The 26,760-nt window shown below is 59.1% G+C and overlaps 1 protein-coding gene across 2 annotated transcripts; it reads right to left on the reverse strand.

Moving 5' to 3' along the window:
* Nucleotides 1-17,719: 17,719 nt before the first annotated feature.
* On the reverse strand, nucleotides 17,720-22,623 carry ELF3 (E74 like ETS transcription factor 3). Of its 2 annotated transcripts, XM_048328515.1 has the most exons (9): nucleotides 22,423-22,611; nucleotides 21,490-21,658; nucleotides 20,679-20,900; nucleotides 20,367-20,450; nucleotides 20,160-20,273; nucleotides 19,947-20,036; nucleotides 19,263-19,379; nucleotides 18,920-19,115; nucleotides 17,720-18,792 (listed from the first exon to the last, which is right to left on the reverse strand). In XM_048328515.1, exons 2-9 carry the CDS (start codon nucleotides 21,650-21,652, stop codon nucleotides 18,672-18,674), a joined length of 1,107 nt encoding a protein of 368 aa, XP_048184472.1. In that variant the 5' UTR covers nucleotides 21,653-21,658; nucleotides 22,423-22,611; the 3' UTR covers nucleotides 17,720-18,671. The 2 variants fall into 2 exon arrangements, with proteins under 2 accessions (XP_048184472.1, XP_048184473.1); XM_048328516.1 differs by lacking the exon at nucleotides 19,263-19,379 and having other exon boundaries at nucleotides 22,423-22,623.
* Nucleotides 22,624-26,760: the final 4,137 nt, after the last annotated feature.

The raw sequence follows: 26,760 nt of genomic DNA on the forward strand, positions 1-26,760 counted from the left end.
AGGCACAGGGTGGCCAAGGTGGCACCGTGGTTAGTGAGATGACACTCACTGAGGGAGGATAAATATGAGCATTTCAGCAGCTTTCCTCCACAGCCCAAGGCTACACACATTTCCCCCCAGCACACCTACCAGCTTCTCACTTGCCTGTCCCCAAAACACACAGACACTCCTCTCTGCAGGCAAGTGAGCTGCACCTTGGGAGGGGTTTGGCCAGCTGAGCTCATGCCACGGAGAACTCTGCTGCTGCCAGGCTGTGGGAGTGAAGTCTGATGGCAGCCAAGACCTGTAGTTTGGGTAGACATGAAGCTCCTCTGCCCACAGGACAGCCCAAAATTGATCAAGACCGTTCCTTTTCCTAACTGCAACCTCACTAAGTTTGCCTCCTGATCTTCCCTGCCCACTGCTCCCAGTCCCAGGAGCAGAGGGATTCCGGGGGATGTGGCATCAGCTGTCACATCAGGCATTCTGCGGCAGCCTCGTGGCATCTTCACTATGGTTGTGAGCCAAAGGCAGGGAGGAGCTGCCCGCTGTGGGTGCAGCACTCCATGCGCTGGTCCAGGTGTGGGATGAGCTTGTGTCAGGGCTGGAGCAGATCCAGACAAGCCCTGAGGGGCTGGATGTGGTGCTTGCCTCAAGTCCTAGCCACAGGACAGTGCTGGAACGATCCTGGACAAGCACTTTCACTGTCCTGTCCTTCTTGCCTCAGTGTCCCCTTTCCCAAAAAGCCGGCAGCAGGGCTGGGGTGGGCTCTGCACTGGCACTGAGTGACACCTGGGTGCGCCGAGCCTTTCCCACCCTGCAGGACACATGCCCAGCTCTGCGTGCCCGGGCTGGACCGTGGGGAGGCACCGCTGCCTGCACCCCGAGGTGCCGTGTTTTCCTTTCAAACAAGCCGTAAGCGTTCACCTCCGTAAATAGATAAATCAGTCCCGGGAGCACGGCACCCGCCTGCTCCCGGCCATACAAAGAGGCCACTGTTCGCAGCCAGCTCCGCCTGCAGCGCTGTCAGGGCTTGCTCATCACGGCTTTTGCAGCGTCAGGACACGGGCTGCGCTCCAGGCACGGGGGAGAGGCGCAGCCCGGCCTGGGGACAGCCCTCGGGCTCTCTGGGCACTGAGGCGGAGCAGGTCCTGCCTTGGGAGGGAGGTGGGGAATTTCCACGGGCAGCTGAGCCCAGCCCAGTCCCCGCAAAGTCCGGTGACAGGGGAGCCGCGGTGCCAGCGCGAGGTCGGGCAGCGAGGGGCAGAGCTGGGGACAGCCTGCAGACCCCACGGCGTGTGGGGCAGCCAGGCAATGCCTCTGGGGCTGCAGGGCTCCAGGGTGCCACATGGACTGCCCTGTTACCAGGAGCAAAGTTCAGAGGGTCCCACAGTCCTTCCCCTCCCTGACAGCTCTTCCTTTCTCCGGGAAATGGGGGCACGGTGCTGCCTTTATCTGAGTGGGTATCTCATGCAGTCCTGCATTAAAAGGAGTAAGAGCTCTGCGACCCTCGCTGAGCCCCTGATCTGCTGTCCAGGGCCTGCACAGCTCTGTGTCAGAGGGCAGGGGCAGGTGAGCACCTGCGAGAGCAGGGCTGCAGGGCTGCAGGCTGGGGGAAAGGAGGGCTTCCAAAATGGGCCTTAGCTTGGGCTCTCCACTGGCACCTTCAGTGTTGCATTTTATTTCTGTGAGCAACAGGTTTGAAGGCAAATTAGTTTCAGGACCAGCACGTCTGAAAAGAGACAGCTCCCCAGAGTCTGCAGCCCCACAAGGTTCCCTCTGGGGCACAGAGCCGCCGCCCCTGCACCCTAAATGCCCTCTGCAGCTGAGAGAACCACCCAAGGCGCTGAAGAAGCAGCGCTGTGTCAAGGCTTCCACATCCTTTTTCTGGGAAACCAGCAGTTCAGGCTGATGAGGTGTCCTTGGGTCCCACCGGGCTGTGCCCTGCTGTCCCTGCCTGCAGGATGTCTGGGATGGAAGGTGGAATAGCAGACAGTGGGATCCCCAGCCACTGCAGGACTGCCGTGAGAGCAGGGAGGGCAGGGGCAGGAGCATCTCGGCCAGAACATCCAGCCCTGGCTTTGGCCACTGCACCAAGGAACAGGTAAGTGGTGTTGGGGTCACCACAGCTAAACTGAATCAGAAGCCTGGCTACCCTTCAGCAGCCCCGGGAGACCCAGCAAGACTGCAAGATCCCCAGCTGCCCTGGAGATCTGGATGGGTGCCAGGAACCTCCCTGGCTTCCCACATCTCCACTGGGAGTCCAGCCAGCTGGTCATGAACCCCAGATCCTTGTGCTGGGGGAGGTGCACAGGAATGCAGCTCCAGCTGTTACAGACCCACCAGGCACTTGGCTGGGGGAATCCTCCGTCCCTCGTCTTGGTTTCGCATGAGTTGGTGCTGTGCTTTATTTGTCCCAGGGCTGGGAGTTTCCCTGCGTCCTTCCATGCACTCCCTGTGCCCCACTGCATCTCCCGGGATGGGAGATGAGGTTCGGCATGGGCATTGGCACTACGTACACTTGCCCTTTATGCTGCTCATGACCCCACGACTGTTTGCAAAATGAATGTATGGGTGGTGCCCAGCCCGTCTGACACGGCATTCTCACCGAGCTCCATGCGCGGGGGCCCTGCCCACACGTACGCACGCGTGCGCACACTCACCTCCCACAGCACAAACAGCACTTGGGTCACACCACGCCAGGGGGGCCCTGCAAGGAGCTCCCTCCACCCACCAGGTCAGGGAGGGACCCAGGGACCCGCTCTGGCAGCAGGCATCGTGCAGCTCAGCCGTGCCTGGCCGTGCCCCTGGCAGGGTGGCAGGTGTGTAGGTCTCCCAAACCCTCTCTCCTTTACACTGCTGACGTGCCCCCTGCACTGGGCTGGTGCTTCTGTGTGGGGTCATCCCTCTGCAGGGCGTCCTTCTGCCCCCATCCAGGGCAGGTGCCCTCAGCTCTGCTCTTCCCTCCATCCCCAGATATCGGGGTGTGGGTGCAGCCCAGCCTGATGGCCTCCAACAAGTACCGTCAGGAGTGGGGGACAGCTCTTCTAGCCGCACACAAAGGTCACAGAAAGAGAAGTGACTGGACGACAGTGTCTCTGGCCATACTGCAACACGAAAAGAGAAAATTTCCAACTATCATCAGGACAGGGAGGAGCTGCAACCATTTCCCAGGCAGGTGTCTGGAACAAGGACCAGATGCACTGTTGGGGCAATGCTTGACCTCTCCACAAGAAGGGGACTCCTGTAGTCCCTCAGCCCTTGTGAGCAGAGGCCCCTGCTGGCTCTTGCCCTGGGCTAGGAATGGAGCCCCATAAGTCCTTTGCCGGTGTCCAGTTGTGTGCTGGTGACAGGGCTGGCTCTGGGACACCATGGGGTTGGCAGGTTTGGGAGCATCCTCACCTCTCGTAGTGCTTCCCCAGCCCCTCCTCTGTTTTCTGGAGACCTTTGCAGAAGCCAAATCTTTGTACAAATGTGGTGCCAAGTTCCCAGCCCTGAGCTCTCCAAGACAACCCTCAGTGTCAGCATCCATGACCCCCTGCAAGACCCCAACCTCCAGCCCAAGGAGTAGAGCAGGGAGGGACATGGATGAGGGGAAAGATGGGGGCACGGATGGTGAGTGTGTGTGTGTGCAGGGTTGGGATGTGCGTGACAGGAGGGTCAGCCTCCAGTCTTCCGTGGGTGGTGGAGGTGGGACATGGGTGTGACTTGGGCCACCACCACCATGTTGGGTGCAACCTGCCTGAGAGAGTGTGTGAGCCCAGGGGGCGAGGAGCTGTGTGGGGGCTCGTGTGAGTAACTCACAGGGGGTACAGTGCAGGGGAAGGGGGCACAGCACTACAGCCTCCCCCACATCCCCAAAGGCATGTGGGATGAGCACGTGGGGCTCAGGGGCTCTGGCTGCAGCCAGTGGTTGAAGCAGAAGAGAAGGAACTGTATTCTGTGCAGCATCACCAGGTCTCCAAGGTGCCCAGAGGGTCCAATGCCCTGGGATAGCAGAGCAGAAGGGCTCCTGTGCCCAGTCCCTGTGCCTTGCAGGGTCGTGGCCTCCCCAAAAGGAGTTTGTCCAGTTTGCTGGACAGGTGGTAAAGAAGAGCCTGGGGAGGGCAGGAGGTGCTCCAGTGCTGTGGAATTGTTCTGGTCCATCTGGGCACATTGAACCTGCTGGTTCTCAGGCTGGGAATGTGACAGTGGGGGACACACCGACTAGTGAGGAGCCCCAGGCACGGAGGGAGGCTGTCATGCTGCAAAACCCATCACAGGGGCGTTCTGTTGATCCCATGCAGGTCAGCTCTCCTGACCTGACCCAAATATGACCCCTCCTGATCCCAACCCACCTGTTCCGGCTTTGATGATAATTATGCCCTGCAGACTGTTCAGTCTCTGTGCCACACCTTGTAGGCGGGGGCAAAGTCTGCTGCTCCCTCCATTCGTGCCCTGTGGCTGTACCGCAGTGCCCGGCGCTGACTCCTTCCTGAGCCCCCCTTTCCTGGAGCTCCTGTGCAAAGGGGAGGGGGCTGCACCCTGCCTGCTGGCCCCCCTCTCCTGCCCCCAACCCCTGCCCTCACCCTGTTTGTGCCCTGGGCCCTGCAGACCTTGAATAACCTGTTCCCCCTCCTCCTCTTGCCTCATGACAAAGCACCTGGCATGCAGTGCGAGGGTAACCACAGCGGAATGAGCTCATCGCCACCCCGGGGGCAGTGAGGGACAGTCATAGGGTCATCGCAGCTGCAGCCGATGGCCCTTTCCCCATCCAGCTTTCCCTGTGGCACACCGCAAGTTAGGTTTCCTCAGGACAAATGGGATTCGCTCACTGTTTGGGGACGAGGGGAGGAACCAAGCTGTCGACTGCTGTAGTCTCTGCACTGGGATTCCCAGCACGCTGTTGTAGATCCAAGAGCAAGAACTGGTCTCCCCAAAGCCCTGTGCACCAGGAGTTCTGCACAGTGCCAAGGCACCTCTTGCTGTACTGAGCCCTCCTCACCTCCCTCAGCTGCAGAAGTTTGCTTTGAACCCTGGCCAGCGTGTCTGCCTCATGGAGACCTGATCGCTGCTTTCATCCCAGGGAGCTCCATCACCCTCCCCTGTGTTCTGGGACTCGTGTCCTCCACACCCCACAGCCCCAGGGATGCTTGGTGGCTTTTGCCTGGGCAAACTGAGGTAGATAGCAGTCAGCTGGGCTGGTGTGTGTGACTCACTGTGGTTGGCTTGCCAGGGCAGAGGTGCCCACCTACCTCTGCATCTGGGCAGCTGCAGGGCACTCTCACCCCTGCCTGGAGGAGAGAGGCACAGCCCAGACCTCAGCTTGGCTTGTCTGTAGCGCCTTTGGAAGACCTCAAGCTGTTTGGCTTGTTTGGAAGTGGCCGGGCAAGATGCTGCTGGTTGTCACTCAGGGCTGGAGTGGCCCAGCCAGATCCGGGAGGGTGTTTGTGACTCTCAGGTAATGCTGAGGTGCTGTGAATGCTGGAGGTCTCTGAGCCCAGGTGAGCCTGTCCTTGCAGCTCTGAGGCCATCAGTCTGTGGGGACTGAAACTAGGAAAATACACAGTGTGAGGTCACACAGCCCTTGGACACTGCCCAGCCGTGCCCCAAACGGGCCCCACAGCCCCTGCTGGGGACACACGTGGGTGGATGGGTGCCAGAGCAGGCAGGGTGCTGGCTAGCAGGTACAAGCCTGTCTTCGCCATCTCCTGATAAAATGCCAGGGACGAGCAAGAGTCCACCCGTGGTCTGCTTGCACCTTCCCCAGGCAAGGCTGGGGGTCAGCTCCTGACAGCTGGGGGTTCTGCTGCCATGAAACAGGGAGCACTCACCCTACATCATCAGGTGCCCTTCCCTGCTGCCTCCAGCTGGGCTGGATCACAGGGCATGACACACACCACCGTGATTCCTCAGTCCCATCAGCACCCCTCAGGGATTTCTGCCCATCCCAAAGCCCTTCTCAATCCAGGGACCTGGGAGTAGAGACAGGCTGGGGTGTGTAGGGCTGGCCACAGCATGGCTGAGGGCGAGGAGACACCCCGACATCTTCCGTGGGTGGTGGAGGTGGGACATGGGTGTGACTTGGGCCACCAGCACTATGTTGGGTGCAACCTGCCTGAGAGAGTGTGTGAGCCCAGGGGCGAGGAGCTGTGTGGGGGCTCGTGTGAGTAACTGCTTGTGAGTAACCCCGTGTGTAACTGCTGACACACCTGAGGGATGCAGCGTGCATTTCTGCGTGTCTGCGCACACCTGCAGCTCACACACTGCGTGTCCCTGTGTGCATGCACTGCACGCTGTGAGTCTGTGTGTCTGTGTGTGTCTGTCTGTCTGTGTGTCTGTCTGTGTGTGTCTGTGTGTGTCTGTGTGTCTGTGTGTGTCTGTCTGTCTGTGTGTCTGTGTGTGTGTGTCTGTGTGTGTCCGTGTGTGTCTGTCTGTGTGTCTGTCTGTGTCTGTGTGAGTGTGTCTGTGTCTGTGTGTCTGTGTGTGTGTGTCCGTGTGTGTCCGTGTGTGTCTGTATGTCTGTGTGTGTCTGTGTGTCTGTGTGTCTGTCTGTGTGTCTGCGTCTGTGTGTCTGTGTGTGTCTGTGTGTGTCTGTGTGCGTGTGTGTCTGTCTGTGTCTGTCTGTGTGTGTCTGTGTGTGTCTGTCTGTCCGTGTGTGTCTGTCTGTCTGTGTGTCTCTGTGTCTGTGTGTCTCTGTGTCTGTGTGTCCGTGTGTGTCTGTGTGTGTCTGTCTGTCTGTGTGTCTGTGTTTGTCCATGTGTGTCTGTGTGTGTGTGTCCGTGTGTCCATGTGTCCGTGTGTGTCTGTGTGTGTCTCTGTGTCTCTGTGTCTGTGTCCGTGTGTGTCCATGTGTCTGTGTGTGTCTGTCTGTGTGTGTCTGTGTGTCTGCGTCTGTCTGTGTGTGTCCATGTGTCTGTGTGTCCGTATGTGACTGTGTGTCCATGTGTCCATATGTGTCCACGTGTGTCTGTGTGTCTGTGTATCTGTGTGTGTCTGTGTGTCTGTGTGTGTCTCTGTGTCTCTGTGTGTCTGTGTGTGTCTGTGTCCGTGTGTGTCTGTGTGTGTCTCTGTGTCTGTGTGTCCATATGTGACTGTGTGTCCGTATGTCCATGTGTGTCCACGTGTGTCTGTGTGTGTCTGTGTGTCCATGTGTAACTGTGTGTCCGTGTGTGTCTGTGTGTGTCCGTGTGTGGCTGTGTGTCTGTGTGTGTCTGTGTGTGTCTGTGTCCGTGTGTGTCCATGTGTGTCTGTGTGTGTCTGTGTGTGTCTGTGTGTCTGTGTGTCCGTGTGTGTCTGTGTGTCTGTGTGTCCGTGTGTGGCTGTGCCTGTACCCTTCACGTGTCTCTGTGTTTGGGAGTGTTTCCAGTGTAACACGCTCTGTGTGTGCCCGTAGCTGTGTCTGCAGTGTCGGACACCCCGTGCCTCCCCTGTGTGTGGTCACGCGAGTGCAGCTGAGTGTGTGTGCTGGTAACCTGACAGGGTGCAGGATCACAGAGCCACAGAGGCACAGAACTGTGGGAAGGCCTGGGTTGGAAGGGACCTTGAGAGTCATCCAATCCCACCCCTGCCATGGGCAGGGACACCTTCCACTATCCCAGCTGTCTCCAAGCCCCGTCCAACCTGGCCTTGGACATTTCCAGGCATGGGGCAGCCACAGCTGCTCTGGGCACCCTGTGCCAGGGCCTCCCCACCCTCACAGGGAAGAATTTCTTCCTGACATCTAATCTAAGTCTCTCCTCTTTCAGTTTAAGGCTGTTCCCCCTTGTCCTGCCACTATCTTCCCATGTAAAAAGTTGCTCACCCTTTTTTCTAGAAGCCTCTTTTAGGCACTGGAAGGGGCTCCAAGGTCTCTCTGGAGCCTTCTCTTTTCCAGGATGAACAACTCCAACTCCCTTTCTCAGATATCCTCACCCAGCAGTGCCTCACCTCCTGGTTTCCCTCTGTGGTGGGACAGAGCTGTCCCTGCACAGTGGCACTGCTGGCTGGGGGCACCATTCCTCCTGCTCCTGCAGCAGGTGATTCCTGGCAGGACCCTGGCAGGTTGGGACAGGCAGCGGGTGCTAGGCACTGCCCCCACCCTTGCTCTACCTGTCAGACAGGTGGAGCTGGCCACCTGCCACCACCTGCCACCGTCACTTCTGGGAAGGGAGGATGCGGGAGGGATGGGTCTGCACAAAGGCTGAGGACCTGCCCATGGGTAAAGTGACCCTTGGGACCTGCTCCCTGGGATGGCTTGGGAAGGGCTCGCAGTACCAGGGGCCCTAGGAAGCCTCAGGGTGTCCCTGCCTGTGCCCAGGGAGAGGGGACAGACAATCAGTTCCTCCATGTGCCTGTCCCCTCTCCTGCTGTGCTCAAAGAGCCCTTGAGGCACGTGCCAGGGCACCCTCCCTCTTAGTCCTGTTGTTGGAGAAGGGTTTCCTGGGCTTGGATTCCACCAACCTGTTGGGGTGGAGGAGGAGAAGGGCTTCTCCTGCAAACCCCAAGGTGTCCATCCGCCCCTGTAGATCCTACACAGAACATCCTGGCTGCTGCCAGAAGCAGACCTGGGGCCAAACATTTTGTGTGTGTCCTGGTGGGCCTGCTGCCTGCTCTGGCCTCGCTCCCGACAAGGCCAGCACCTCGGATGCCACCAGCTGGAGCCCAGTGTCAGACAGAGCCAGGTCTTGCTGTGCTCAGCTGGTACACTGGGAATATGCAAGGAGGGAAACTGGGACAGGCATCCCCACATGCAGGAGCCTGTGCAGACCCCCCAAATGCACAGGCCACACTGTGCCCGCTGTGTCAGGTGCTGCTCGAGCTCAGAAAGAACCAAGGCTTGTCATCCTGGTGCTGCAATAATGCAGATCCCATGGGGAAAATACAACTGTCTCATCCCTCAGGACCTGCCCCCAAAGTCCCTGTTTTTGCACCACCACTATGGCCCAGGAGCTGGGCTCCTTCTCAGTTCAGCCCGCTGCCTGCCCCCCGCACATGCCTTATGTAACGCCAGTGGTGTTGGTGGCTCCCGCAGAGACTGCTCTGAAACTCGGCTTGTTTTAGACAGGCCTGGAGCGATGAGATCTTGTCAGACCCACCCTTTGCCCAAGAGCAGGCTCAGGCCTGGACTTGCTCACCTGCAGTCCTGAAGGCAAAGCCTGGAGGAGCGCCAGCTCTCCAGGGAGCCTGAGGATCACACGGGAGCTGCCACCTGGCAGCCACACAATGGCAGCCCGTTGGCCAGCTGGATGTGCCCCAGCTGAGGCTGGCATCCACGGCCTGGACACTGTGGCCACCAGTCCACAGTCACTTTGCCCTGGGGTGTGTTTTAGCAGCAGAGACCCCACCACCCAAGAGGTGAGTTCCCTGGATGAGGAGCGCCCAGGCAGGAGGATCTGCCCCCAGCCAGGTGGATGTGGAGTGATATCTTCCAAGGTTTTGTGTTGGGATGACCTCAGCTCTTTACCTGCCTGGCTCACCCTGTCCTTTAGAGATGGAGGGGGCTCTGGCACCTCAACCCCAAGCAGACCTTTGCTCCAGGGCTCAGGCAGAGAGCAGGGCTGATGCAGGAGACACGCAAGCGTGTCCTGTGCTCAGCGGGTGTGCCCGCAGCTCTCAGGGCACCACCAGCCCTGTCCTACCCAACGGGCATGCTGGGCAGATGGAAACCTCTGGTGTTTGTGGATGGTGACAGGAAAGGCTAAGGGAATATGGAACTGTTCAGCCCGGAGAAGAGAAGGCTCTGCGGAGACCTTAGAGCCCCTTCCAGTGCCTAAAGGGGATCCAGGAGAGCTGGAGAGGGACTTGGGACAAGGGCCTGGAGTGTCAGCACAAGGGGGAATGGCTTCCCACTGCTGGAGGGCAGGGTTAGATGGGATATTGGGAAGGAATTCTTCCCTGTGAGGGTGGGGAGGCCCTGGCACAGGGTGCCCAGAGCAGCTGTGGCTGCCCCATCCCTGGAACTGTTCAGTGCCTGGTTGGATGGGTCTTTGAGCAACCTGAGCTAGTGGAAGTTGTCCCTGCCCATGGAAGGGGGTGGAACAAGATGGTCTCTAAGTTCCCTTCCAACCTGATGGTTCTATGATTCAAGGGCAGGCAGGCAGGGAAATACAGCGAACACCACAGCACAACACACTGCATGGCACAGCAGGCTGGAGATTTTATTATACCTGTCTCCTACCTCTGCTCACTGACCCTCGGAATCCTGCCAGAAAGAGACACAGGAGGGTGATGGTGCTCCTGTCCATGGCCATGGTGGTGCTGACCTCCCTGGCCTGCCACAGGGTGACACACTGCCTGTGTGACAGTTCCCATTTCCTCCCTGCATGCTCTTGTGACATCTCTGGCTATTGGCAGCCCTCACAACGTACCCAGTGCTGCAGGTCAGGAATCTGCAGAATTCTCTGTGGAGCACCCAGAGACAGAAACATTTCCCTTTCTGTTCAGGCTTGATGGACACAATGAAATGCTCAGCCAGGGGTTCCCCGTGTCTCTGGCTTCACTGGGCATCATCGCAATGCAGCAGGGTGGTAGCTCCTTCTCCCAGTTCTCACCACCTCTTGCATCTTCTCTCAGGCATTTCAGACACCACTGCTTGTCATTTTCCTTCTCCCCCCGCCACAGCGTTCTGCTCTTCTTCCTCTCTCACTGATGTGCTCCCGTGCTGGGATGCTGCAGCAGGGGAAGGCAGGGAGCTGGGACGGCCTCGCTCGCACACCTGGAGCAGGGCAGGAGAGGCCAGGGCAGTGTCCGGGCCACACTGGCTTTCAGCATTCTGGCTTTTGAAGAGTAACTCTTGCTGCTTAGTGCTGTGCTGAGCTGGGGCCAGAATGTACCCAGAATGGTTTGGTGGGCTCAAACACCTTAATTTACAATGTGTATCCTCAGTGAAAACTTACACATGAGCATGTGGCCATGACTGGGTGGGAAGGTTAGCAGCGAGTGGAGGAGATGGGGGCTCCTGGTGACCTCACTGTGAACTGAATCTGCACAGACTGGAGGAAAGAAAACACCAGCTCAGAGCTGCAGCCTGTGAGTTCACACAGCTCCGTCCCCATCACACAGCCCCAGCTTCTGCAGCTGCCCCCATCCCCATGGGCTCTCATCACCAAGCCCCAGGCTCCAGTCCCTGGAACACAGGGACACAGGGCTTTGAGGACCACACATCATGACGGCTTGGCAAAGGGCTTCTGGGCTTGTTTGCATGTGGCCTGCTCAGGAGGAAGCAGAGAGAAGAGCTCGTGGTGCCTGATTGCCTGTGGGAAGGTGGGAGCTCTCAGGTGGCGTTGGTCAGCTGAAGTGAAATGTCCGTGTGATGGAAGCTGCAGGAGCCCTTGACAGCCTCTTGGCATCTGCCAGCCTACCAAGGATGCCGTGAGCTTGGCTGGGCCTTCAGTTTGTGCTTTGCCATTCCTGGACTCCCCAGCTTGTGCTCTGCCCAGAGACTCCATTTCAAGCTGGTGGAGTGCCAGGCTCCATATCGTGTTTGGTGGATAACAAAGGGCAGGGCTGGCCAGGAAACAACAATGCAATGAGCATTTCTTTTTCTTCCACGATGAAACAGGCCTGGGGTTATTGGTGGCAGTGAGGGAGAGAGGGGAATGAAGGAAGCTGGGAGACCTCCACTCAAGAAGACCCTTTTCAGGATGCCAGAAACCAAGGGCTGAACATGTATCCCAACCTGGGAAGTCTGAGACCTGGTATTTTCTGTAGGAGGGGAAGCATCTGAGCAGGAACAGGAGCTGGGGAGGATGCAGAGATGCAGCTTTGTCAAACTTGTGTGAGAATAAAGCTTTGGGCTGGAATCAGGTCATGTAATCAGAGTTATAGAATGGTTTGTGTTGGAAAGGATCTTAAAGCCCATCCAGTTCCATGCCTCTGCCATGGGCAGTGACACCTTCCACTATCCCAGGCTGCTCCAAGCCCAGCCTTGGACACTTTCAGGGATGGGACAGCCACGACATTTTTGGGCAAACTGTTCATGCAGCCTGTCCCTGAGGAGCAGGGACCAGCTGCCGTGGCCGGCAGGAGCCAGAGTGCAAGCAGAGCTCTGGTCCCAGAGAAGCAGCAAACACAGCATGGGGCCGTGAGGCTGGGAGAATCCTTCCCCATGGATGATAGGGCAGCTTCTGCTTTCCTCTCAGGCTGCAGGGAAAATGCTTGGTGCTGAATCACCAAGTGCAAAACCAGGAGCCAACCATTTGGGAGCTTGAAGCCTCCAGTCCCATCCTGCATGGACAAGCAAAGGATGTCCTAGTCCAGACCCCAGGAGCTCTGGCTGGAAGCAAGGGATAGGTGGGATGCACAAGTTGAAACACAGTGCTGACCACAGTGAGAGGGAAAGATGGGTGACACTGAACCGTGACATAAATCAAACCCCTCCTGATGGGAGAGAATTTTCTAGAAGTCCTTGCAAGGAGTTTCAAAGATAAACCCAGACTTTTCCTGGAGTTTCAATGCTGCCAGATAGTTGTTTATTAAGTCTTATCAGAGGAACAGAGCCACCAGCGTGACCCAGGTACAGCGTAGAGCACAGAAGGCAGGAGAGAAGTCTAATCATCAAGATTTACACGGCCTTTTAAAGATAATTTAACCAATAGTTACTAAAAACATATGTTATTTTCACTTTCCTACCAATTATTCAGTAACACGGGCAGGAACTGTGGAATTCTCTATCCAATCATCCCAAACTACTTTTACTGCAGAACGTGGAGTAGTAGAAGAAGGAGAAGAAGGTTTAGAGAACAACAATCCTCCATTTTGATATTTTTTACTCTTATCTATGTACTACAAAGAGAAGCCCAAAACCTCTAAATTTTTCACCCTGTGACAATCTTACATAGCAGTCTATCACCTAATTCACACCACTGTATTTTCTAGTTCCTGTGTGATCATTGGTAATTTTTTCCAAGGTTGGAAGTTAAAACAGTGTTGTTCAGGGGGGTAAGAACCCTTAAAAACAGGCAGAGAAATATTCTCAGCACTCTGGGTTCCTACAATGGGCATGAATGGGCAGAGGCAGGTAGTGTGTGCCAGGGTGGCACCCTGCTTCCCCAGAGTGGTACCCTCATGCTCCCGGGGTGCTTCCCGATGTCCCTGGCTACCTGCTGCCTCTGTTCCAAGCAACTGCACCAGCTTCCCCATTCCTCCAGTGGCAACAGCCATTCTCTTGTTAAACAAGAGAGCCCAGGCTTGCCAGACGAGCTCCTGTCAGCAGGCAGCTGCCCTGGCCGAGTAGGTACCCCTGGCAGCTACTGCTGGAAGTGATTATCAAAGAAACCGTCAGGCTGCGGGGAAGGGGGGAGGGTGTTCTGGGTGCCCAGGTAACTGCAGTCACCCCGGGGAGCAGGGGGCCTGCCCAGCCCTGGGCACACCAGCCCAGCCCAGCCCTGAAAGCAGGCAGCACCCCGCTGCGAGCCCCTGGCAGCGCCGTCCTGCCCAGCTCCTGGGCGATGCAGGTCCCCTAGGCAACAGCTCTGCCCTCCACACCTGACCTGAGCACAGCCCTCCCCTCTGCAATTCCACTTGCAGAAGTGCAGGTATGTAACAGCCCCTCCCTCACTGTATGGCCCCCCAAACATTCACCTTCCTGCCCCCAGCACAGCCCCTACAGCTCCATCCATGAGTCCCCCAAACATTCACCTTCCTGCCCCCAGCACAGCCCCTACAGCTCCATCCATGAGTCCCCCAAACATTCACCTTCCTGCTCCCAGCACAGCCCCTACAGCTCCATCCACGAGTCCCCCAAACATTCACCTTCCTGCCCCCAGCACAGCCCCTACAGCTCCATCCACGAGCCCCTCAGCAGTGGTTCCACCTGCTCCACACCCTTTTCTCCCATGCTGTGCAGCAATTCCCCTCCGTGGTCCCCAAAGTGTGCGTGGTTCCCATTGTGGCTTCCTGCTGTGCCATCCCTGAGCACTGCCCTCGGCTGCAGCGGCAGAAGGGTAAGGCAGGGTGAAAGCCAGCAGGGACTGCAGGGAGCTCGAAGGCAGTGGGAGCACTGGGAACCAGAAAGAGGGTCCCTGCCTCCCACCAGCTGTCCCCATCCGCACTGCATTCCCATCTACTCCGATCTGCTCGGTGATGGCCACGGTCTGGCTCGGCTGGAAAATCAGGTCAGGCTGTTGCGCTCAGGGGCAGTTCATGGTCTGGCATGTGGGACATTGGACACCTTCTTGCTGGTCCGGATGAAACCTCTCCCCTCACCCAATTTCTCTGTTCTCACTCAGCACATTTCAGCCACAGCAACCTGCTTTTGGCCACAGGTCCTAGGGAAGCAGTGGCCAGGGCAAGCTGGTCTCTTCCCTAACTGGGACCAGGGCTGAGCAATGGCCCCTGTGGCCCTTTGGGAAGTCTTGAGGGAGACAAAACACACCTTAATGCTGAGACTTGAAGGGTCCCCAAGATATTTCCATGGGAACTGTGTGCCAGAACCATGTCCAACTTGGCACCACCTGATGGGAAAAGTCTCCCAACAGACCCAGGGTAAAAGGGTGAGGGGAGGCTGTCTTGTAAGAAAATTGTCTTTTTCTTCAGTTCTTGTCATGGCTTGCCACAGTCATAAAATCCAGGCACTTCCAAAGAGAATAAAAAAAATAAACAAATCATCTGTTTTTCATGCCAGTGTGCTGGGAGGCTCTGCGAGGGTAGCTCAGTATGGGCTCGGACGTCACTGTAGGGGTTACCCCGAGTGTGTGCTGGTTGTGCACATGTTGGTGTATGTGTGTGCCTGTCTCTAGCCTTGCTCTCTCTCCAGTCCTTCCTGGCTCTTCATCCCACAGACCTACACAGATTTCATGAGAGGCTGCAGGATCTGGTCCCCCCGCCCGTGCCCACACACCCCTGCCTCCTCCTCCTCCTCTCTCACAAGGTACCCCCAGCTGGAGGACCTCAAGGGACGAGGGGGAATGGCTTCACACTGACAGAGGGTAGGGTTAGATTAGATTTTAGGAGGGCATTCTTCTCTGTGAGGGTGGGGAGGCCCTGGCACAGGGTGCCCAGAGAAGCTGTGGCTGCCCCATCCCTGGAAAGGTTGGATGGGGCTTGGAGCACCCTGGGATAGTGGAAGGTGTCCCTGCCCATGGCAGAGGGGGTAGATCACGATGTCTGTGAATTCCCTTCCAAACCATTTTCAGGCTTTATGATCCACAGACCCTGCCTCTGCCCCAAGCCTCCCTCCTGGTGTGCCACCCCCTGAGCGATGGCAGTGGGGTGGCAGTGATGGGCAGTGGGGACACTGGGGGCACAGGAGGCGAGGCAGGCAGGTTCCCTGCTGCTGTTGGAGCTGGTTAAACATTGTCCCAGGCCAGTTAGGTAACACAAACTGCAGCGGGGAAGAAATGAAACTGCTTGAGCAAACAAGGCGCACTTGGCAGGGCACCAGGCTGCGTGACAAAGTGCTCCCCTCTCACTGCCAACCTGCTGGGGTTATCTATTTACGGAGAATAAACACCTCGCCCACAACCCCAAACTCGAGGGACAGCAGCCAGGAGCACAGCCGGCTCCTGCGAGACCCAGCCTGGGGCTGGGCTTGCCCCGCTCCCTGCTCTCCTCCCGGACACGCTGATGGCCACCGTGACTGGCCTGGCCCCTCCCCCGTGTGCTGCTTGTCCAGGCAGCAAGATCGACACTGTCCCTGCTGCCACCCCTCCAGCCTGCTCTCTGCAGCAGCTCCAGGAGGTCAGGGATGGAGCTGGATCACCCTCCACTCACTGAAGCCAGCAGACACCAGCCAGGAAAACCTGTTCCCTGGGGAGGGTTACGCAAGGACCCTGACGGAGGTCTGGCTGCAGCCCAGACCATGGACTGGCTCCAGGTTCACACCCAGGGATTGGGGCCTCTCCTTGCACCACAGGGCAGCCCTGGTCACCTCATCCTAGCGTGTATCTGGGAGCAATACAACTCAGCCCAGCATACTGGAAGGCAAGGAAGAGAAGTCTTCTGTATGAGACCAGGCATCCCAGGTGGACCAGCAGGGCAACTCCACATATAAACAGCAGTCGAACCCACAAAAAAGAAGTTGGGTCTGGCCCATGGGCACCTTCTGCCCCTGCAAAGCAGGTGGGTCATGCCCTTGATGTTGCTGCAGCATCTCTAGGAGGATGCTCAAGCCACCAACCTCACACTCAAGCTGAGGCCAGGCAGACTGGGAGCAATTCCAGCTGCTTCAGCCAGTACAGCTCATGGGGGACAGCCCAGGTGGTCTGTGAGAGACCTTGCTTTGAAGGGTTTACTGCTCTCTTTTGCAACGTGTCCCACTCCTGCAAGTGCAGGATGGGGGATGTTGAACGGTACCGTGGCTCTGGCAGTAATGAAGGGAACATGGGCAGATAGGACAGGGAGAATGGTTTAAAATTAATAGAGGAGAGATTTAGATTAGATCTTAGGAAAAAATTCTTCCCCATGGGGGTGGTGATGCCCTGGCACAGGGTGCCCAGAGCAGCTGTGGCTGCCCCATCCCTGGAAGTGTCCAAGGCCAGGTTGGATGTGGCTTTGAGCAACCTGGGATAGTGGAAGGCATCCCTGCCATGGCAGGGGTGTGGAATGAGATGAGCTTTATGGCCCCTACCAAACCAAGCTGTTCTAGGATTCTATGATTCTGTGATTCTATGATAATGGCTGGATCCCCCTGCCAAAAATGCATCTCAGGCTTTGCAAAGCACCTTTACTGTCTAGGCAGCAAAACCTCCCCTCACCCTCCTGCTGGTGGTCTGGCTTCTTTCCTTAGTCCCTCCAGAAAGTGGCTGAAACCACTGAGAAGGATGTGGCATGGCTTTTGCCTGGGCATCCCAGACCTGGTCCAGCTCCAAACTCAGAGGACAGGTCCCACGGCTTTTCTCTTTGGGGGCAAGCAGGAACTGAGCAGTGCCCAGTGCCCTACATGCCCCAAATTCAGCAGGTCCTGGTGCCCAGCAGTGTTCAGAGGGACTCATTGTGGAATGCAGTGTGTGCCAGCCAGGAGCCACGCAGGGACTGCTGTTTGCCATGTTCAGGGTAGGAACATATCTGAGAGTCTGCTTGGAGTTCAACACCCTGAACTCCTTCTTGCCACCCCAAGATGTATCCCAGCACCCCTGGGACAACCTCCCATCTCCTCACAGCTGGGCTGGATGGGGGAAGCAAGATGGCATTGGGCAAGAAGGGGAACATGATGTGTTTGGGCTGCTCACACTGCCAGGTCATTGCAGTCCCCTCTCCTGAGATCTGGTCCTTGATGCCACCCCGGTTTTAGAAGGGGCCAGAAAACAGCCAGGCTGGAAGATGAGCAAGCATTAATCATAGTGTAGTGCCTGTGCTGCTTCTGGATATCCCTTCATGTGTCCCTGGCCAGAGAGAGCTGAAGGTCCTCCCACAGGCTGTGACCCCCAGCCAGCTGGGGATGTTAATGTGGAGGGTGCTGAGAGAGACCCCTCCCCAGATCCCCCTCCCCAGATCCCCCAGGGCTTTGCTTCCCATCAGCCTGCAGCTGGTGAACTCTGGCTTGGAGCCAGTGCTCCAGGAATGGCGAGTGCCAGGGCTAGAATTCTAAAGGGTTCTCAGAGGGGCCAAGGTTTGGGAGCGGGTGTAAGATGCCCCTCCATGGGGGGCTTTGAGCCAGGCTGGGACAAGCCCACCTCACCCTGAGAAGACCCTGTGACCCTGTGCCAGGATGACCAGGCAGGTCCAGGCCACAGCAGGCAGGAGATGGTGGCAGATCACGTTCATGCCATGGGACATCCCAAGTAACACGAGCCTGGTTCTCACCATGTCTTTAAGAAAAACAAGAAAAATTACAGGTAGGTACAAAACCCCAACAAACCAACCATTTATTCATCTTATATTCCCATTTGAAATGGAGGAAACCACATGCACCTGCCGGGTGCCTGGCTTGGTTGGAGTCCCCTTCTGTGGCTGGCACAGCACCAGTCTGTGCCCTGTGACATCACTTCAGTCCAGCTGAGCATCACCACCAGCCACCACACACCCGTGTGCCCCACGATGCACACTCTCACACAGGAACATCTTACTCATGGAAAAATAGATCTGTACATTCACTCTGTGCTCTTTTTGGGTCTTACATAAATTAGAAGCTCCTTTTGGGGAAAAGGCCTGTCTCTAGACACAGCCCAGCAGCTGGGCTGGAAATGCAGCATGGCCCTGCTGTCCCACATCCTCTTCTCATTGAGGGCCTTCTGGGGCCAGGTGAAGCTCCACAATGTTCCCATCTTCTCTCAGCAGGTGCCACATTGAGAAGCTGCTACACAAAGGGGGTCTCACCCAGCCCACAGGACAGGGGGCACCTTCCTCACGGTGCAAGCAGTGAGAGGGAAGACCCCAGAGCTGGGATCTGTCCAGACACAGGTGATACAGACGTGCTGCTCCTCTGCCCAGTCAGGAGGTGGGTGACAGCAGGAGACCTGCTGGGCTCTCACAGCGGGGCTTGAAATTCTCTTCCCCTTTGCATCTGTTCAGGCTTTGAAACAGCCCCAGTCCCTGCGGCTCCAGGTGGAGGTAGGAATCCAGCAAGGGAAGTCACAGTTTGCAATAACCTACTGGAGCCAAAATGTTGGCTCTGAACACCTCGGTGCTGGCAGCCACCCGCACACACGAGCATGCCCCTGCGAGGGTCGGAGTTCCACACGCTGCATGGGGCAGCGGCTTCCAGGTACAGCTGCAGGCAAAGTTTCCTGTCAAGGAGCCCAGCTCAGGGCTGGCCCTGAGGGGCTTCTCAGACCCTGGCTCATCCAGGACTCCTACAGCTCCTTGTCCCTGTTGAGCACCTCCTCTTCCTTCCAGCCGCTGGAGTTCTTCCCAAACTTGTACACCAGCCGTCGCCCATCCACTCTCTCCAAGATCTCTCGTTTGTAGTAATATCTGCAGGAGATGGAGGTGGAATCAGGGCTCTGGATGCAGCCCCAGGCACTGAGGAGCTGCTGGAGGGCTGGTGGGGCTGAGCCAGCTGTGTGGGGCAGGTGCCCCCAGGACAAAGCAGGGCACTTACCGCATGGCTCTGCTCAGCTTCTCGTAGGTCATGCTGCTGTTTTTCTTCTTCTGGCCCCAGAGCTGAGCCACTGCCTCCGAGCGCAGGAACTTGAAGACCCCTTCCCGCCGGTCCTCCCACTTCATTAGCCCCTCATTCAGCTCGGGGTGGATCAGGATGTCCCGGATGAACTCCCACAGGTGGGTACCTCTTGGGGCTGAAAGAGGAGATTGAGCTGTAAAGGAAGGAGGCTCCTGCAGGTCCTTGTACTTTGGATCTCCCTAAATGCCCCTGCCAAGGCCCATGGCCCTTCCTCCCATCACCCCCATGAAGCCAAGAGCCAAGGGCTGAAGGGTTCACATACAGTGCTTGCTCTTCCTGTTCTCCAGGCAGTCTCTGCTCTCCTTGCTGAGTTTTCGGGGCCGTCCCCGTTTCCGCTTGCCGTGTTTGCTGTCCCCTTTTTTGCTGCCTGAAAAGTGCTCTGTGCACACAGAGAGGGGCACATGTCAGGCTGGCCAGTGCATGCTGGGCCACAGCCTCCCCCTCCCTGTCCTCCTGGGGACCAGAAGTGCCCTCTTTTCAGGCCCAGGTACCAGGGAAATACCCCCTGAGAACAAGGTCGCCCCATTCCCTCCAGCCTCATTCCACCCTCATCCCTGACAGTATGCTTAGGGCAGCATGCTGTTCCTTCCCCAAACCCTACTGCTTCCTTGCATTCCTGGTAATTCCCAGTACCATCACCAGCTGGGATCAATACCAAACACTCATTTCTGTGCCCAGGATCTCTGGCTGCAGTCTTCACCCACCTGCCACCACCCACCCCTTTCCCCCAGTATGACCACTGCCCAGCTATCCCAGTCCTGCCCTTCACCCTGCTCAGTGGAGAGAAACAGAAGCAGAGCACTCAGGGAAACAGACCTTTCCCTCCCTCCCAGTGTGAGGATGGGTGTTCAGGTGTTGTCCCTAAATCACTGCCAGGTAGGATGTGCAGAACTGCCTGGGACCCAGCCCTCTCCTCCCAGCTCCTGTGTGGAAGCTAACAACTCACCATCAGGGAAGAGCTTTGATTCTGCAGGGTCAAGGTCGAGGTCACTTCCACCGGAGTCCTGAGAGTTGGGGCTGTGGGACATCACAGGCCCTGAGAGGCAAAGGATCAGGGCTCAGACCGCTGAGCATCTGGAGACTTTTCTCCTGGTTCCCACCACTTCCCCCACCACCAGAGTGCTGCAAGACCCAAACCCACCCTTGTCAAAACACTGACCTGAGACATCAGAGCTGCCTGGGGACATGGCACCCGGCAAGCAGGTGAAGTCTGTGAAAGGGTTTGTGGGCTTTAAGTCCTCCAGGGAGTCCTTGGCACAGGGATTTCCCAGCTCTGGAAGGGGCAGAGAAGGGAAGAAGGGATTAGCCTTGCTGCCATCGGTATGTGATCCCTGGGAAAAAGGCTGGGCCAGGGCCCCTCTCTTACCCAGGTGGCTGGAGTTCAGGAAGGTCTGGGAAGTTGCATCCTCTTTTTCCAGCAAATCAATGATCCAGTTCAGCTCATCAGAGGCTACAGGGGTGAAGGACTGGGATTAGCAATGCCTGTTCCATTTGAAGGGGAATAGTGCACACTGGGAGCTGAGCCCAGCCGTGCCTGGACTCTGGTCTGTGCCCCCACACCCTCCCACACAGCCCCTGCAGTGCCTGGGAAGCAGGGGATGCTGGGCTAGTGGAGGGCTCTCAGCCTCATTCCTCAAGCTGCCAGGCCTGCAGATGGAGGAGACTTTGGTTCACTCACTGATCTCGTGCAGGCGGTCGTAGAGCTCGTCCCCGAGGGGCCCAAAGATGAGGCGCATCTGGTCTCTGCTGCAGTGGCAGAGCGTGTGCCCATCCATGTTGCAGCAGGAGAAGTCGATGGAGCTGGCGTCGTACTTGTTCTTCTCCACATGGTAGCTGATCCACTCCAGCACCTGCACCTTGGTCCAGAAGTACGGGAGCTCGCTGAACCACTCCGGCTTGTCTGCAAGGGATGGAGAGCAGGGCTCAGAGCAGGCCGTGCCGGCACCGTGTGCCTCGTGTGGGCTGCCGGTGGCCACTGGACACCTGCTCTGGTCCAGTGGCAATCCTGCGGGGCACAGCAGGGCCCACACTTGAAGAGCTGTAGGACTAAAGGGTCCTTAGCGCCCTGCCCTGCAGACAGCAGTGACCCCGCACTGCCCGCACCGCTGGTTTCGGTGCCATTTGTCCTGTTGGTGCTGCTCTGCTGGGGTTTCTCATGCCCCCCTGAGCACCATCACATGATGGGCCCCCATCACCAGGATTATACTTCCAAACTCCAGCTCCTGGTGAGCCCTGGCAGCCTGTCCCCTGGCCTGTGCTGCGGGAGGAGGACAATGATTCCCCCATCTCCTGTATAAGTCACACGTGCTCCCAGCAGCCGTACCTAGGGCCACCCAGGGTCTCCTCCCACAGCCTTTTGGCCTTTCCCTGGGGAAACTGAGGCATGGTAGAAGCTGCTGACCTGTCCCAGTGGGACAAGGACCTTACAGTGCTCTTCCTAGCCAGCGGCACTGCCTCACAACTGCCCTACTGCCACTCCCCTGTCCTACCTGTGCTCTGTGTGGGGGGCTGGCTGGCGGGGAGGCTCAGCCCCAGGCTGCTGTCATCCCCGAGGTGTCCCAGCATGTCCAAGGTTGGCTGCACCTCGTCCGGCTGGTACATGGCACTGATGTAGTTAGAGAAGATGTTGCTGATCTCACACGATCCTGCCATGGAGCTCTGTGCCGAGAGATGACAGTGAGCCCCAGCCCTGTGCAGGCAGGGGGACCCAGGCCTGCAGCACCTGCAGCACCCCAGAGTCAGGCTGGGTGAGGTTGGGCCGTCCCTCCCTCCACCCATCGTCGCCTCTCAGGTCACTTCTGCAGAAATATCCACCCAGCACCTGCTGGTTGGGGCTGGGGCCTGACTCACCACCTCCTCAGGGGCCAGGAGAGAGGGAGGCTGAGCCGGAGCGAGCTGGGGACGTGGCGTCACTGTGCTTGTGAAGAGCCCTGTCCCCAGCAGCCTGGCCTCACCCTGCCGGCAGCCAGCAAGAGGTGACAGCAAGAAGGTGGCTGGCAGAGAACAGCAACACACAGCCCCTCGGTGCGTGGGGGCTACGGGCACTTGGCCACTCCTGAGCCCCATGGCACAGCCAGCTGCCCCGCTGCCCACCGCTGGACTTCAGCACCAGCAGCTCCAGTCCTCTCAACCAGTCGCCATAAGCACATCCCAAAAACTGCAGCCAGGACAGGACCAAGCCCCTGCCCGGCCCTCACAAAAAGCCAAATCGTGCTGTCTGCTTTATAAACCCTGGGGGCTGGAGGGAGCTGCCGTCCCGCTGGCCCCCGAAGGGCATCAGCTGCGGTGGGAGAGCAAACGTGGAGCGAGAAAAGACCAAAGCGCATCCCCCGGTGAGAGCGAAGGTGCACGGGGAGGAGAGCAAAGCAGCTGTCCTGGCCTCAGGGACGTCACCAGGCCTCGGCAAAAAAAAGCTTTGGTACCTTCTGTGATGGCAACTCCAGGAGCGGCGGGTAATCCAGAGAGGAGCAAGGGGAGACGGAGGCCAGGCTGGCCGCTAGCCACTGCTCATGGGCCCCGGGAGGCTGGTGCCGATGGGCAAGCCCTGCCCGTGCCTCTGCTTTTATAGCTTGGGCGGTGTAACAATCTGGCAGCCCGAGGGGAATTCCAGCCCCAAACGTTCATGCTCCCAGATCCAGGTGATTTGCATAATATGAACCACCGGGTCCCAGCCCTGAGCTGCCTTGCCGGGAAATCTGGGTTGGCCAGTTTAATCATTGTCAGAGCCCGTGCCCCACTGGTGCCCAGAGTTTCACCCACACTGCCTTCATGGGCTGTTTTCTTTGCTGCCATTTGCCAGGCTTATGTTTGTTTGCTCACAGCAGCAGGTTCGCTCAGCTCCTGCAGCCAAAAACACCCTGGGGTCAGAGCAGGCCCTGGGGCCTATGGATCCCTGCCTGGGGTTTGCCCGCAGCGAGGGAGCCAGGACACTGCCCCTGGCCACTGCCCTCGGCCACTGCCCCCGGCCACTGCCCCTGGCCACTGCCCCCAGCAGCCCCCAGGCCTGGTGGGCAGCCCAGCCCTGGTAGTCAGCAGGGGTGTGTGGGTGCCCTGGCCATGCTTGGGGCCCAGGCTGGGACTGGCACAAAGCAGGCAGAGGGTCTCAGTGACCAAGCAGGACACGCGCTGGGGACAGGGCTCAGGTGGGGACAGTGGTCTTTGTGGGGGTGGAGCAGAGACCAGGCAAGTGCCCGAGAATCGCTGCTCTGTCTGTCAGAATGGGTCAGGTTTTGCCTGGGGGAGGTCTGGGACAGGCTGCAGAGCTGGACAGCCCATCCCTGCCGTGTCACACGCGCCTGGCACAGACAGACAGGCACACTCACCAGGGCATGTGCCAAGGGACAAGGCAGGGTTGTGGGATGCATTTGGGGAATTACCTGTGGTGGCTCTTGCCCCTCTGGCTTTGGGCAGGGGTACCTGGGGTCCTTTTGAGGTCTGTTACTGCTGGGTTTAGCCCTGTGCTGGCAAGGGAGGCCAGGCCAGTCCCAGCCACAGCTGGGCACCTCTTTGCCTGGTTCTGGTACTTTGCCGAGCCAGCCACATCCATGCCCCATCGGGCTGAGGCAATGCTGGGCACTTGGGAGCAGGGCAGACCCTGGCATCACACAGCCACCTCCTTGTCACTTCAGGGCCCTTATCACTTCAAACCATCTCCTGTGACACCACAGTGGTGACAGACTGTTTCAAACATGGATCCTGCACCTTGGCACGAGGACCAGCAAGGGCAGGGGGGCTCATGTCCTGTCCCCCTTGTCACATCCCCCAACCCCGAGGCAGGCAGGGCCCGTGTGCCAACCAGGAGGCACCGGGTCCCAGCAGCTGATCACCTACCCCAGCTTCATTCCTCCACAGCACAGTCACGAGTGCTTGGTGCTGCCAGGCCCTTTTGTTTCCTGGACACGCATCCCACAGGGACATCCCCGTGCCAGGGAGCAGCCCTGTCTGTCAGTGCCACAGGGCAAGCCAGGGCCACCAGGGTGGGCAGACACAAAGCCTGAACATGCATCCTGCCAGGGACTGAGCCCAGGGCTCCCCCGTGCCTGAGGACCCAGCTGCCCACTGGGGAAACCTGCCTGTGGTTGGAAACCTACCCCTGGGGAAGGCTTTTCCACCCACCGCTGCAATGCTGGTGTCCCTGCAGCAGGGTGGGACGTGCCCACATTGTGCCAGCCCCTGGGCCACAAGCCAAGGGGTTATGAGGTGGCCATGTGGCATTTGGGAGTCTCCTGCCCGAGCCACGCGCAGCCCACCCGCAGCTCTTCCCATCGCAGGGAATCTGGGGGCTGCCTGACAGGGCTGTCTGGCACAGACCACCCTGAGCACCCCTTTCCCAGGTCCCCCTTCCCTGCAGGCTGACAGTGGCCCTGAGGGAGGCACCACAGCCAGTCCGTGCGCCCCGGCAACGCCACCCCCCCCGTGAGAGAGCTGCTCTCAGTGGGTGATACCCTCAGCCTCTGATGTGTGCCTGGCATGACAGGAGCCCTCCAGGTCCTTCTGTGATGCAGCCTGCCCCTTCCTTCCCCTGGGGTTTGGGAATCAGGAGGCCAGTGGATCTGAGCAATCCTCCCCAAGCCCCTGCGGGTACCCTCCAGCTTTCCTGCCTGCAGGAATGCCCTTCCTGCCCCTTTGCCCACTGATGTGCCACAACCTGGGCCCTATAATGGGCCCTGGGGAGATCGCCGTGGGCAACACTCCCTGGAGATGCTGAAGCACTGTGCTGGGAGCTTGGGAGGGCATAAGCCTCTCCTGAGGTGTCCCCATGGACTCCCCAGAGCCACAGGGCACAGCAAGGTGCAGAATGGTGCCCATGGGACCCTCCCCTGCCCAGGAGCAGCCGCAGCCCTGATGGCTCTGAGCAACTCCACCTTGAGCCTGAGGATGGGCGGCACAGGGCTGCCAGCATCTCATCGCCAGAGCTGGTACCTCCCAGGGCTGTGTCCCTGCTGTCCCCTTGCTGCTAGCCCAAGCTCCCAGTGCACCTTCAGGCACGTGGGGTGCATGGCACAGGGTGCTGCCAGCTCAGGCTTGGCATCTTGCAAGAAAGAGGTGGCCATGAGTGTGAAGTGACATGGTGACATGGTGACTGGCAAGAAAAAGCGTCTGTGGTGCCACGAGTGGCTGAGACGCCAGGTGGGAGCAGGATGCTGCGGTGTCACCTGCCCTGCCAGGGGTAGTTGGGCCCGTGACACCCCCAGGTGTGTAACCCAAGGCAGCACCATGGTGGCTGTTGGTACAGAGGCTCACGCACAGGTGACAGCCATGTCACAGGCTGAGGGTGATGCAGGGCATGGTGCTGGGGGCTGGGATACCCCTGGGCACTGCCAGCCCCGAGACACCTCAGAGCTGCCTGGCACTGCTCAGCACCAGCCCTGCAGGTGTGTTTGAAACCCAGGCTGCAGCCCCAGGTTCTCAGGGTAGGGGGTGCCCAGGCAGGGGGCAGGGTTTGCGTGGGAGTGATGGCATCTGGGGGTCAGCATGGGCACAGCCCCGAGGCTGGCAGCTCCCGCTCAGCTGCTCTGTCTGACCAGTTCAACCAGTGCCGGCTGGCTGGAAAAGAGAAAATGGAAGCTGCAGGAGCTGAGCCCGGCCCTGAGGGGTTGCGGGTACAGGTCGCTGTCCCCCTCCCCACCCTGGAGGGCACCACCACACACTGGCACCGTGTCACACATCCCCCCACTGCAACCCGCCCTGGCAAGGCCCCTGCCGGCCTCACCTCCCAGCATCTCCCCCAAAATCTCCCACCAGCAGGACCCTGCACTCTCCCGACATCCCCCATCCCACAGGGCCCTGCACTGCACCCCCTTCTCCCCAGCGCCCCCCAGCATCTCCCCCCACCCCCTCAGGACCCCGAACCCCCCCATCATCTCCCCGCACCCCCGGCAGGACCCCGAACCCCCCCATCATCTCCCCGCACCCCCGGCAGGACCCCGAGCCTCCCCCCATCATCTCCCCGCACCCCCGGAAGGACCCCGAGCCCCCCCCCAGCATCTCCCCCCACCCTCCGGCAGGACGCCGAAGCCCCCCCCATCATCTCCCCCACCCCCGGCAGGACCCCGACCCCCCCCAGCATCTCCCCCCAGCCCCCGGCAGGACCCTGAACTCCCCCAGCATCTCCCCCCACCCCCTCAGGACCCCGAACCCCCACCCCCAGCATCTCCCCCCACCCCCTCAGGACCCCGAACCCCCACCCCCAGCATCTCCCCCCACCCCCGGCAGGACCCCGAACCCCCACCCCCAGCATCTCCCCCCACCCCCGGCAGGACCCTGAACCCCCCCACAAGCATCTCCCCCCACCCCCTCAGGACCCCGAACCCCCCCCCAGCATCTCCCCCCACCCCCCGGCAGGACCCCGACCCCCCCCCCCCCGTGTCCCCCCGTGTCCCCCCGGCCACGCTCCGGGCGCCGCTGTCCCGCAGCCAGCGCTGCCCTCTGCCGGCGGCCCCGCGCCACTGCCCCGCTCGCAGCCCCTCCCCTCCCCTCCCCTCCCCTCCCCTCCCCTCCCCTCCCCTCCCCTCCCCTCCCCTCCCCTCCCCATTACAAAGTCACCGAATGGTTTGGGGCGGGAGGGACCTTTAAGGGCCCCCCCTGCCATGGGGAGGGACACTTTCCACTCCCCCGGGCAGGACCAGAAGGGCTGCGGCCACAGTCCCCCCTCCCCATCTCTCCCCCAGCCCCTGGGCCAGGCACATGGGAGCAGGAGGGGATGGGAGGCTCCTGGCTGTGCTCTTGCCCTCCTCAAAGCCACCTCTCTGCTCCGTCCC

This window comes from Corvus hawaiiensis, chromosome 24 (assembly GCF_020740725.1).
Source record: "Corvus hawaiiensis isolate bCorHaw1 chromosome 24, bCorHaw1.pri.cur, whole genome shotgun sequence".
Lineage (NCBI taxonomy): Eukaryota > Metazoa > Chordata > Aves > Passeriformes > Corvidae > Corvus > Corvus hawaiiensis.